Below are 13,084 nucleotides of genomic sequence, written 5' to 3'. Positions count from 1 at the left end.
TCCTGCCCAAAGAACATTACTTGTTTGGCATATAATCTGTAACATTTCTATAGACATACATCTTTCATACACACAATAATGGAAACCTTTAATTCTCTATGTACTTACAGAATCTTCCGTTATGTCACTACTTTCTCCTAGAAGCTTTGTACTTTTATCAACAACTGCAAGTCCAATTACTGATCCTGGTTCTGTCATACTGATTTTAAGAGAGACTTTCTCGGATGGCTTGACCTTATTTTTGCTCCAAGAGATTTTAATCTATAAAAAAGTAAAAAACAGCACTGATTTAAATTATACAGTGATATTTACAGTCATTAACAACTCCAAGGAAATATTTTTTCAGATTAAGACTCTGGATTTGCTTTCTTAGGATCTGTGAACCTTTGACAGTTCTTTTCCCAGGACTTTTTCAAGTTCTGGTAAATCGTTAAGTGAATGGAGGAATTTTTCATACAGCAGGACAGTCTCCCTACAGATGTCTCCGGTTATAACTATTAAAGTTTCCATAGGACAGAATGAATTTGAACACATCAATATCCTTTGGGTGGTCTCACCTGTAAAAAGTTATAGTGAGGCTTTTATTTGCACAATGGATCAACTCTCATCCTGGTAAACTGAAAAAAAATCAATTCATAGATGCAATAGGAGTTTTCCCATTCCTCTTAATTTTTTTTTGAGTTAAAGTGTGCACAGTCACATGAAGCAAACACTCATCACATCTATGTACAATGTGACCACTGCCTGGTTAGAACAAGGTCTTTATAAACGTTTACAATTCCACACTTAGAGCACTTAGGAGTACCTTTGCCAGAGTAATCTTTGGCTCAGAAATTGACCAAACTACTAAAACACAAGGAGATGCTGTGCATCTGTTTATGTGGAAAACACAGTGCTAGTAGAAATTTCTTTCAAATAGGCAATAGCTGGAATCTAACTGCACTGATATTACCAAAAGTCTTTCCAAGGACTTGCACAAACCACAGATTAGATCCACAATAATATAGTTTGTCCTTTTACAATCCTACAATCTAAAACACTGCCGCGTGACAACCAGACAAAAACAGTCTCAGACTCAAGGTCAATATAGTTACCTTGTCATCCAAAACAGGATGGATGGGGACAGTGAGAACATCATTTACAACTACTCCAAGCTCATCAACATAGAATACAAGTATAGATGCCAAAGGAGCCCAAGAATTTTCTGCTGTCAAAGTGAATGTTTTTGCAGACTTTGTGCCGAAGTCCATAATTTGTTCCTTAGATAACACCTGAAATGGAAAAAATCACTCAGTCTATTGGTATCTCTGTTTAAGCTCAGCAATTCCTTCTATAAGTAGCTGTTAAAAGAAAAGACATATAGCTGTGGTTTATCATTTTTACTAAGTGGTTGACCAGTTCTGTGAAAATGTGCATGGAACAGGAAAGTAAAATAATATTCAAATATTAGTAAAGATTTTTCCTGTGTTTTAGTTTCTGTATCACTATGGATAAGTAAAGAACTACAACGACTGCACACATATGCTACAAGAACATAAAAATACAACAGCAATAGGGTTGGTTCATATGGGTCATCTATAAAAGCATTTGAGTTTGAATCAGGTATATAGTCCTAAAAGCAAACTTCCAAAATATCCCTACTTAGAACACTTTGGTTTGCACCATGGAGAGTGTGAACTGGGGCCCAGTAATGTGCTCCAGTTAAAAGGAAGCATTCATTTTACCATATCAGATTAGAGCTTGTCTGAAGATACCTCAAAATATCTGGAGTTCAGGTCCACAGCATCCATTTTTTCACTCTAAATCTGTTCCTACTGGATTATAGCTCTTACTAACGAAGTCAGAGCCATCAAGGGCAGTTCCTTGCCTTTGATTCATGGACCCAATTTATTTTAAATCTTGTAGAGTGTTTCTATTTTAGAAAACACAAATGAATGTCCAAATTTTATATAGTTTCCTTATTCAGTTTACTGTTAAAGTCTCTGAAAGAAAAAGAATTGTAGCTATCATGATCACTGTGGTGCAGACTGTGAAGAAGACAGGCACATATTAAAGAGGATGGGAGACTGAAGATATATTTAATAAATCCTTCAATTCAGATGCTGCAAGATACAGTAGAGAAGCTCAGCAATTAAGCCATTACCCAAGACATTTATTTTAAAATGCTTCTACAAAATTCCCTTGTTAACAATACCACCTTGCCCAATGGACCATCTGCTTCCTCAGCAAGCAGGTCTTCTCCTCAACCTGTATGCACAGGTTCAGCCCTAGCAGTCCTGAACGAGCATACAGGCTTCACCAGGCACCTGTACCCGCAAGACCTGCTGACAAAACCTCAGCCTGGGCTGCTCCTGGGACATCCCTGTCCCTTCTCCCATTGCAGATGCTTTGCACAGTCAGAGATAGTATTGCTCTCACAGTTGTGCCTTGTCTCACATCTGGTAGACAGGGAGAGGGAGCTGAATAGCCCTCCTGTATTCCAGGAGGATATAGTTACTGACTTACTGAGCCAGCTGGATCCTAACAAGTCTATGGGACCAGACGGGATCCATCCCAGGGTGATGAAGGAGCTGGCAGAAGAGCTTGCCAAACCGCTCTCCATCATCTTCCAACAGTCCTGGCTCTCTGGGGAGGTCCCAGATGATTGGAGGTTGGCCAATGTCACCCCAATCCACAAAAAGGGCTGCAAGCAGGACCCTGGCAACTACAGGCCTGTCAGCCTGACCTCCGTGCCTGGCAGGGCTATGGAGCAGTTCATCCTGAGTGCAATCACACAGCACCTTCAGGGTGGACAAGGGATAAGACCCAGCTAGCATGGGTTTAGGAGGGGCAGGTCCTGTCTGACCAACCTGATCTCTTTTTACGATCAGGTGACCCACCTGGTGGATGAGGGGAAGGCTGTGGATGTGGTCTATCTGGACTTCAGCAAGGCCTTTGACACTGTCTCCCATAATATACTCCTGGAAAAGCTGGTAGCCCATGGCCTGGACAAGTGTACCCTCTCCTGGATTAAGAGCTGGCTGGAGGGTTGGGCCCAGAGAGTGCTGGTGAACGGAGCTGCATCCAGCTGGCAGCCAGTCACCAGTGGTGTTCCCCAGGGCTCTATATTGGGTCCAGTCCTGTTTAACATCTTTATTGATGATTTAGATGAGGGGATTGAGTCCATCATCAGCAAATTTGCTGATGACACCAAGCTGGGAGGGAGTGTCGATCTGCTGGAAGGCAGGAGGGCTCTGCAGAGGGATCTGGATAGACTTGAGAGATGGGCTGATTCCAATGGGATGAAGTTCAATAAGGCCAAATGCCAGGTCCTGCACTTTGGCCACAACAACCCCCTGCAGTGCTACAGGCTGGGCACAGAGTAGCTGGAGAGCGGTCAGGCAGAAAGGGACCTTGGAGTACTAATTGACAGGAAGCTCAACATGAGCCAACAGTGTGCCCAGGTGGCCAAGAAGGCCAATGGAATCCTGTCCTGTATCAAAAATAGCATGGCCAGCAGGACCAGGGAAGTGATCCTTCCCCTGTACTCTGCGTTGGTGAGGCCACACCTTGAGTACTGTGTTCAGTTCTGGGCCCCTCAGTTCAGAAAGGATATTGACGTGCTGGAGCGAGTCCAGAGAAGAGCAACAAGGCTGGTGAAGGGACTGGAGCCCAAGCCCTATGGGGAGAGGCTGAGGGAGCTGGGGTTGTTTAGCCTGGAGAAGAGGAGGCTCAGAGGTGACCTCATCACTGTCTAGAACTATCTGAAGGGAAGTTATAGCCAGGTGGGGGCTGGTCTCTTCTCCCAGGCACTCAGCAATAGGACAAGGGGCACAGGCTTAAGCTCTGCCAGGGGAAATTTAAGTTGGATATCAGAAAAAAATTCTTTACAGAGAGAGTAATCAGGCATTGGAATGGGCTGCCCAGAGAGGTGGTGGATTCACCATCCCTAGAGACTTTTAAACGCAGATTGGACGTGGCGCTGAGTGCCATGATCTAGTAAATGGACTGGAGTTGGACCAAGGGTTGGACTCGATGATCTTGGAGGTCTTTTCCAACCCAATCGATTCTATGATTCTATGCAAGCAGAGATAACCCAACACCCAAATCAGAGATATGCTTTTCCCAGAGAGCACCTCCTTACAATGCCCTGGCCATTCCTCCTGGGGAGCAACATGGAGCTCTCACTCAAAAAGGACCATCCTAGTGGAATGGAAGTTTTTGGGTCACCTCTTTCACAAAGCACAATAAGAAGTGCTGAGTAGCTCTAATTTTTCATCACATTCCCCTCACTGGAGTATTTCTCGAGATGGTAGAAGCCATCTTGGACTGTGCCCGTATATAAAACCAGCAACTTACCAGATAGTGGAACTCTCTCACTGGCTTGTTGCTGGCAATGCTCAGCTCAAAAGGCTTCCCAGCCTAGGAAAAGCATACAATTCATATGTATAAGTATGGAAACATGATGAGTAATCTGAACGGTTCTTATCTTGGTAAGTTTTGTCTCAGACTGTACCTTTATATCCTGGCTCTTTGTTTTGACTTGGAGGTAAGTCTGGCTGGGGGAGCTGAATACATCATAAACACCTATGTCAGTCCTACTGCTGAGGAATTCTGCCTGCAAGACAGTGCAAAAATAGCTCTTTAAAGCAAACAGCAAAATCTGTGTGATGTTCACATATGGTATTCTTTACAAGAGCATGGTAGTCCTACAGGTGGTACAGGACCACTTTACTACTTGCTTTAAGTGTCTGTTTAGTTTTTTCCCCTTGATATCTTGGTGCAATTATTAGATCCCATTTGACAGGATCTGTCACTTTCTTTCCAGCTGCAACATGAATTCGAGGTAACAAAAATAATACCAGGTGATATATTAGCTGTGACAGGTGGTAGGAACAGTCTATTATTGATCAAGGCCCACTTAATTTGATTTGTTGCTGCTCCAAAGCCACATATTACAAAGCAATACCTGAACTCTCAGAGTTTTTGTATCAGACAGGATTGGAAACTCAATATCAATTATTCCATTTTCTGGGACTGTGAAATTCAGGACATGGACTGTCAGATTTCTCTCCTCTGTTGCCTCATTTTCAAGGTGAGAAAGTGAAGAGTGGTAAAAAAGCAGGTCTGACTGTTGAGCAGTGACTGTTACAAGATTCTGTCTCTCTTCAGCTGTCAGCTGGTTGCTATCGGAACGTGACACTTTTAGCTAAAAACAAAAAGAAAACACTCATTGAACAGGGTCAAGCTACAATGCACAGCACAACATGTAACAATATATTTGCACTCAAATCAAGAAAACAAAGGCATCCTCAGATCTCTCTCAAAGAATACACTGTGTTGGAAGGGATACATAACGATCATTGCGTCCAACTGCTGGCCCTGCATAGGACCCATCCTCAAGAGTCACACCATGTGTCTGAGAGTATCAGCCAACCCTGTCAGGCCTGGTGCTGTGCCCACTTCCCTAGGGAGTCTCTTCCAGTGCCCAACCATCCTCTGGGTAAAGAACCCAATATCCAACCTAAACCTCCCCAACACAACTTCACGTCATTCCCTCAGGTCCTGTCACTGGTGACCACAGAGAAGAGATCACTGCCTGTCCCTCCTCTTCCCCTCACAAGGAAGTTGTAACTGCAAAGACATCTCCCCTCAGTCTCCTGTTCTCCAGGCTGAACAGACCAAGTGACCTCTGCTGCTCCTCACACAGCTTCCCCTCAAGGCCTTTCACCATCTTTGTTGCCCTCCTTTGGACATTCTCTAATAGCTCAATATCTTTCTATATTGTGTGACCAAAACTGCACATAAGTAACTTTATTTTTGATCCTTTGTAAGCACTGCAGGTAGGAAGTCAGTAGAACAAAATTATTCACAACTCCAGGGAGTTAAGAAAAGCAAATAGAACTGAAAGGTGACCTGCCTTTCAGCTCTTTCAAATACTCTTCTTGTTGAAAATGATTGTGTCTCGAGTAAATTACAAATATCCTACCTACAGTCTGAATATTTAATTTTATCACTTGTATTTCACCACCACAAGAAAGGACAGCCTTATATGAAGTGTTGGAAAATGAGTCAGATGAGCAGACATGGTGCTGAGTCAGATGTGTTTACGGATTCATCAAATGAGTTAAGAAAAGACTGAAACCAGGCCCAAAATTGACAGTTGGCAACTTCTTACCATTTACATCAGCTTTTGTTCCCACACTCAAGCAGATTCTCATGCATGTAAAAACATCCTCATTCTGCATTACAGACTCCAAAAAATCAACTTCGGTATTTAAAAGCACTGAATTAATGCTTTCCTTTTCTTTTCCAATCCATAGATTTGTCACTGTATTACCTATCCTCCTTGCCATTATTTTCTTATTCTCTCACTGTACAGCATATGCAGATCTCTACTTCTTAGTAATAGCAGCAGTTGTTCCTTCACAATCCTCTGGAAGCATAACTGATACCTCCCTCTCTGCCAGCTGCAAGCACCGCTAAATGCCTCAGCCACCTCTCGCTCAGCTCATTTTCAGGAAAGGAGGAAAAAATAGGTCAGAGCTGGAGTCAAAATGGAATGCTGGCAAGGAAGATGAAATGGACAAAAAATAAAAGCCCAAATGATCAGGCTAGCATGAAGCTACAGCTTGAGACAATCTACCGTGAAAGTGTATATTCAGCATATTTTATTGGTATTTAGGTCTGACATCTACACAGTAAAGACTCAAGAATTGTAAAGCTGATTACTCTTTTGAAGCAAAATGCAGTGGTACAATACATGACCTCTGCAAAACACAGAAGGACTGAATGAAGATTACAGACAGCGTGAAGAAAATGAAATACATCTTTGAGTGGAATGCAACTGGTATGAGAAAGACAGTACAGAAGGCAGAAAAGACACTTTGATTTGAGAGCAATGTAGTTTGATGAGTTTTACTGTATTTTTAACAGCGGCTTGCATAAATATATGCATTATGTAAAGTATATGTTTGTGTGTGTGTTTATACATATATATATACATATATACTTAGATATACAAATATTATTAGGAGGGTTGGAATTCAGCAACTGCTCTGTGGTTTTAAAGCATAGTCACCTAACAGGAAAGAATCAACTAGAAACTGAAAAGATTTCTGTTCTGTAAGAATGCCAACACACTACACTCAAATATATCCGCCAATACTACAGCATTCCCTGCCACTTCATACTTTTCTAGAGCAAATGCCTCTAATTTTAGTATTTGCTTATATGTGTCCTTAAAAAGAGGTAATTTGAAAACAAATCTGTAAAATTGCACTTAAAAATCCAAGACAAACTTTGGTATCTAAGCAAAAAATACCAGAGACGTCACATTTGTTTATGCACAGATCATAATCAAAGAAAAGAACTTACAGTAGCTATGAAGTTCAGGGAAGGTTTTATAACTCTAGAGTAGTCCAGAAATTCAATAAAATAATCACTTTGCTTTGGAAATATGATGGTACTTGAATTTTGGGAGATTCCTGTTGAATAATTGTATGTGTTTAGACAACATGCATTTAACATACGTATCACTTTAGCAGCAATATAATTTACTCTCCATGATTTATACATAATTACATCATATTTTTCATCATTTCCACTTCTATCTGTTTCCACCATTTCAGCTATGCATCAGTACAAAGCTGGTATATGCACTGGTACTGCCTCTCACAATGCTCAATAAGATGTACCATGTAGAGCTCCACTCTATGCAGATGTCAGAATGACACAAGGAAGGAATTTATTAATACAAAATCAACTAAATCAATCACCCTAACAGGGTTTCTACAGAAAATCTGTAATGAAACCTAGTTTCTGGGACAGGCAGGAATTTTGTACAAATGATATTTTTCTAATATGCAAGGTGCAGTGGAACACAAACTCAAAAAAACCCTTCAGTTTGCAAATCAGTTGGTCTACAGGTGACAAGATGGGGCCAGAGAATTCTTTCCACTACTGTGGTTTACAAACATATGAGTAAGGTAAGTTTATGATTAAGCTTAAATTTTTAAGATTCAGGCTAATGCTAGCAATTCCTTATGCCTGCTCATCTCATCAAAAGTGATCAGTCATTGACTTAAAACTCCAACCTGAACATATTTCTTGGTTATTTAATAAATCATTTCACATAAAACTCTATTCAACCAAGTTAACAGCTGGTTAAAGTATTTCATATCTAGGCAAGCAACAGTTCAGATAATACATTTGCATGTGGATGGTTTGCACTAACATCAGCACATGATGCTTTCCTAGTGCTCCAAGCTGTTCCATGCGACAGTAAGCTCTTCCAGCACCACCTACCCTGGATTTCTCTCAGAAGACATCACGCAGCCACATACCTGTGAGTGACTCAGTGACCACCGCAATCATTTCTATTGGCTCTGTGTACTCACTATCACCTTGATGCCATGACAGCTCAGGGTTCAAGTTTTGCAACATAAGTTTGTTACAGGTCACATTCACAGATCCGTTAATCTGCAAGGTAGAAAAAAAAAAACAAGTGTTGAGCCAGAAAAGCCAAGGACACATTTCTGTCTACAACAGCTTGTCTTTGGTTATGTCCTTTAGCTCTGCTCACAAAGAAATTTTAGAGTGTCAACACAAGAAAATTATGAATGCTGACTTTATTTTTTGCTTTCAGCAACAATTTTTATTAAATCCAGTAAAGTTCACTACTGTTTTAGAGGCAACAATGCTTTATGGGAAAAGGGTTCTTCCCCCCCCACCCCCACTCCCACCCCGCAATGTATAGAATTACCCACTTCTACTTGACTAGAGCAGTGGCAGCTATGCTTTACAAAACAATACAATGAGCAGGTCCCTGCCTGATGAGGGGGGGGTATACCCTATTCAGCATCTCTGGGCTCAGAGTTTCTGTAGACTAAGTGCTGCAGAAGACACTGAAGTCAGCAAACAGAGAAAGATCAGCACACCATGTAGCAGAAATTTAACCTTTTTTAAACACAGTCCACAGTAAAAATGATTTTGCAAAAAGAATGTAATGAATCTATCATCTCTTTTAGGTCTTCAGATCAAAACTGTATGTCTTTTTAAATTTTTTTAATTAATGCAGTAGCTCAGAGGTAATTAGTAGGCATTTATTAGGCAAAATGCTTTGTTTTATACCATGGCAGAGCTACACCTAGATAACTGGCCTTGTAACACAGGCCTGAGCATGCAGGGGCAGACACAGGGCCAGGGAGCATTCCTGGGCATGGGTCCTCCACCACCTATGCTGCTACAGTGGCTCCTGGAAAATTTTTCTACCTGGGCCAACTAGCACTCTTCAAAATAACTTCCAGGCACAGGTCAAGGGACCACAGGTGCCAAGTATAATTCCCAAAAAGCGGTTTGAACTGACACTGACACTTCAGACTGGAAATTAAAGAGAGTTTAACACTCTCCACACAAGTCACTCCATAGACCATGCCAGCTGAACTCAGCATTCATGAATGGTTCCAGGCATTATTTAACACACAAAAGGGCACAAGCTCGAACCAACCCCTAAGAGGCAACTCACCTCCATGGTTGTTGTTATATTTCTCTTGTTTGTCCAGTAAGAGACAGAAAGGCAAGTGATTGTTACAGTCCCCTTCACTGGCTTTCCATATGTGTACCTGAAACACATCAGTCAAAGTCAAACAACACACCGCCCCTCCAGAGCTTGGTCTCCCGAAGAGCTCTCAAAGCAAAAGATTCTACCAAAATATTTTACTATGGCCTCAGACATGGCTGGAAGACATTTCTACTTTGAAACATGGAGTTTGCAATACTGAAACCAGTTTATCAACACTAAAGCTGGAAGCCCAAAACCTGGAGATGATACACAGTGCTGCTCTTTCCTGCACATGAGCTCCATAAGCTTATTACAATTACTATGGGCTGTACAATGTAGAAAAATTAACTATATTAAGATAAAAGCTGGAAGCAAGTTATTGAATAGAACACCAATGTATCATAATTAATAGGCAGTAGAGTTAAAATGGGATGTGGAAAGTGCAAGCGTTTTGCTTACCAAAAGCTGCTAACACAAAATGAGGTATCTCAAGATATTTGTGCTCAAATTATTCAGTAATCACAGTCCCAAGAAATCATTACATTATTACATAACACATGTAATTTTCAGCTGTGGTAAACCTGAAAATTCTAACATATTCACTTCTTGGGATGACATTAACAAGCTCCACTCACTAAGCAACAATAAAATAAAAATATTGTATAAATGTTTCCAAGTTGTATGTAAGACAAACCATGACATTATCAGATTGAGACAGAGAAGCAGGATAGGGGATGGGGAAGGACAACATGGGGACAGATGGGACACAAAATCTCTCTAGTCCTCAGCAGTCATACATTCAGATGTGGCAACTTTGAAGTACTTTAAATCTTTACGCACCACTTCAGTAGAATCAAAGCTGGAAAGCAGAGGGGAAGCAAACTCAAAGAGCGTAGTTACAAGAATACTTGACAATACTGTCCTGTACCTGAACTCAGTCTTTCCATGCAGACCTAATTATAGTAACAAGCTACCATTAATCTTTAATGATACTGCCACTGGGTAGGATCCCTGTACTTAACACTCCAGAGATGAAAAACGGGGTTTAAGACATCTACAAGTGTGAGTGGTATATAAACTTCTTGCACAAAGAGGCATTATGCCTATAAAAACAGTCACTTGGAATTCAGTCATTCTCTATAAATAATTATGATGTATCAGTAAAACTTTGTCACAGCTGGGATTCAATCTCAGATGATTCCCTGGTGTCTAAATACAAATTTATTGCAGCAGACAGGTACAGTTTCAAATACCTTATGAGTATACTAAATGAAGGAGCCATGTACCCTGAGAAAGACCAAAACAACTTAGGAAACCAAATACACACTGGCATATAATGGATTGCAAAAGCAAAGCAGAAAAAAATGAAGAAAACTTTTTTTAAACTATTGCCCCTTATTTGATTCATAGAATCATAGAATGCTTTGGGATGGAAAGGACCTTAAAAGTCATATAGTTCCACCCTTCTCTGCCATAGGCAGGGATGACACCCACTAGATCATGGGGCTCAGGGTCCCATCCAATCTGGCCTTGATAGTTTGTGTTATCAGATGGTTTATAATATCAGGTTGCACTGGCTCTAGCAAACAAGTTTTTTCTCAAGTCTAAGCAATTAATTTAAATAGCTTGTTAAACAATCATTTCTGCATTTCACTTATAAATGGAGTGCTTGTTAGCATCAAATAACCCATGAAAAACCTTTTATTTCCAGTCTTCTTGGATGTATCTATGAGGTAGCTCCATGTGGCTCTCAGCCTCCAAAAATAAAATTAATTTCTATTGGAGATTATTGCATACTAAATTTTTGTCTAGCTATTTGCTCAGCAGAAAAATAAAATATTATTTACATAAGAGTCTACACTGATTCTTCACCCATTTACAGGTACAGGTATAGGTATAGGTATAGGTAGGAGAAACCCATACTTGAAATCCACAATGTTGATATATTGGATCAAGAAGGATATTCATAGAAATTAGACTAATTTTACAAGTAGTGTAAGAAAATATAGTCACTCTACCTACAGACTTTGAAAGCACCATAAAATAACCATAAGAACAAAAGAATGCCTCAAAACACACATAATAAGCAAGAAACTTAAAATTCAAATAAGGTAGCTGAAAATATACAGGCTATAGTCTAGAAGTACGTTTACCAGACCAAAAGAACTTACTGGAAGTCTGAAGATCTATCGAATCTTGTTACAACAAAATCCAGTAACTAGAAATGGATGTTAGCCAACTAATTTTGCGCAGATGGGGCTTTTTTACCATTCTAAATATACATTTTTACTTTGACTCTTAGAGACCCACAGTAATTTTCTTAAGAGTGAGGGTGACAAAACTATCAATGAGTTACTTACTTGGCAGTGACAACACCAGTTACATCTTCATCTCTCAGAGAGTAGTATAACGGTGTTGCTATCATGACATCAAATTTTGGTAAAACTAAAAAAAAAAATCCAAAAAACATTAAATTCACAGAAGGATTTTTTTTTTAAAGTAATAAGGGTAGAACATGTGATTTGATACAGATGACTACTACTATGGTTTCCTACGGAATATAAGGTAATATATATTTTTAACCCAACCCTGTGCATGCTCCAGAGTAAGACTTTTTGTTGAAATGAGAAGCATCACAAAAGCAGCCTGCACATAAATTTGTAAGACTGAAATACAAATTGTTTAGCTTATTCAGCCTTTACAGAATCGTCAGCAAGCTTCACGATCAGATATTGTGCAGATATTTTGGGATTAACACATTGCCTCCATGATCCTGGTAAAACATGGACAATAACTGCATTTCACAGGCTTAAGAAAAGCATTTTAAAGATTGAACGACATCCAGATGCTGCAGTAGAAGGTCATTAAAACTACGAATTTTAAAGCAGGCAATTGATAAGATGGGATTTATTTGTCAGTCTTGGAGAAGCAAGAAATCTGGAAATTAAACTTTCTGTGAGTATTTAAAGAGTTCATGCTAGCCAAGGGAAGCTAGTATAAATTAATAGACAATCACTACCAATTTTGGTCACTACTAAATGCCCTTAAATAATACTTACCATATTCCATCACTTTAAATCTTTGATAATAAACTTGACCCTATTGAAAAAAATTCATATAAGAAAATACACATAATTGTGGTTAGATTAGTATGTTTAACATACCTTCTTGGCCAAATCCCACCCATATTCAAGTTAAATTACAACTTCTGACATGGTGTGATTTTAAATCATGGCTTAACCACCATCACCTCCCGTAGGACCCAGCAGTATGTATTTGCACAACAGAAGGACACAGTTCACATATAGCAGAATGCAAGTATATACAATGAAAACTTGTGGAGCTTCCAATCTACAGGCATCTACATATGCCTGGTTCCTGTACATAAAAACCAGAATGCTCAACCAACTAGCATAAAACTGTCTAGAATTAAGTAGTCACAGACATCATGATACACCATGATTGACCTACCAGCAGTACCTTTACATGCTCATTTAAAATTAACTTACACAAATGAGAAGTTCCTACAGACTGTAACTAGTA

General features: G+C 39.9%; 1 protein-coding gene across 2 annotated transcripts in view; it reads right to left on the bottom strand.

Moving 5' to 3' along the window:
* CD109 (CD109 molecule) overlaps nucleotides 1–13,084 on the bottom strand; it is a 74,846-nt gene that overhangs the window by 35,927 nt on the left and 25,835 nt on the right. The window contains exons 6-15 of one of the 2 annotated variants that reach the window (XM_071548618.1): nucleotides 12,601–12,640; nucleotides 11,902–11,986; nucleotides 9,506–9,602; nucleotides 8,325–8,460; nucleotides 7,357–7,466; nucleotides 4,949–5,188; nucleotides 4,496–4,597; nucleotides 4,339–4,401; nucleotides 1,095–1,271; nucleotides 109–261 (exon numbers count right to left, since the gene is read on the bottom strand). In XM_071548618.1, coding sequence (XP_071404719.1) covers nucleotides 109–261; nucleotides 1,095–1,271; nucleotides 4,339–4,401; nucleotides 4,496–4,597; nucleotides 4,949–5,188; nucleotides 7,357–7,466; nucleotides 8,325–8,460; nucleotides 9,506–9,602; nucleotides 11,902–11,986; nucleotides 12,601–12,640 — 1,203 coding nt within the window. The remainder of the gene's footprint in view (nucleotides 1–108; nucleotides 262–1,094; nucleotides 1,272–4,338; nucleotides 4,402–4,495; nucleotides 4,598–4,948; nucleotides 5,189–7,356; nucleotides 7,467–8,324; nucleotides 8,461–9,505; nucleotides 9,603–11,901; nucleotides 11,987–12,600; nucleotides 12,641–13,084) is intronic. The other variant, XM_071548619.1, reaches the window with a different exon arrangement.

This window comes from Pithys albifrons, chromosome 2 (assembly GCF_047495875.1).
Source record: "Pithys albifrons albifrons isolate INPA30051 chromosome 2, PitAlb_v1, whole genome shotgun sequence".
Classification (NCBI taxonomy): Eukaryota; Metazoa; Chordata; class Aves; order Passeriformes; family Thamnophilidae; genus Pithys; species Pithys albifrons.
This window is presented reverse-complemented; position numbering and strand designations above follow the sequence as displayed.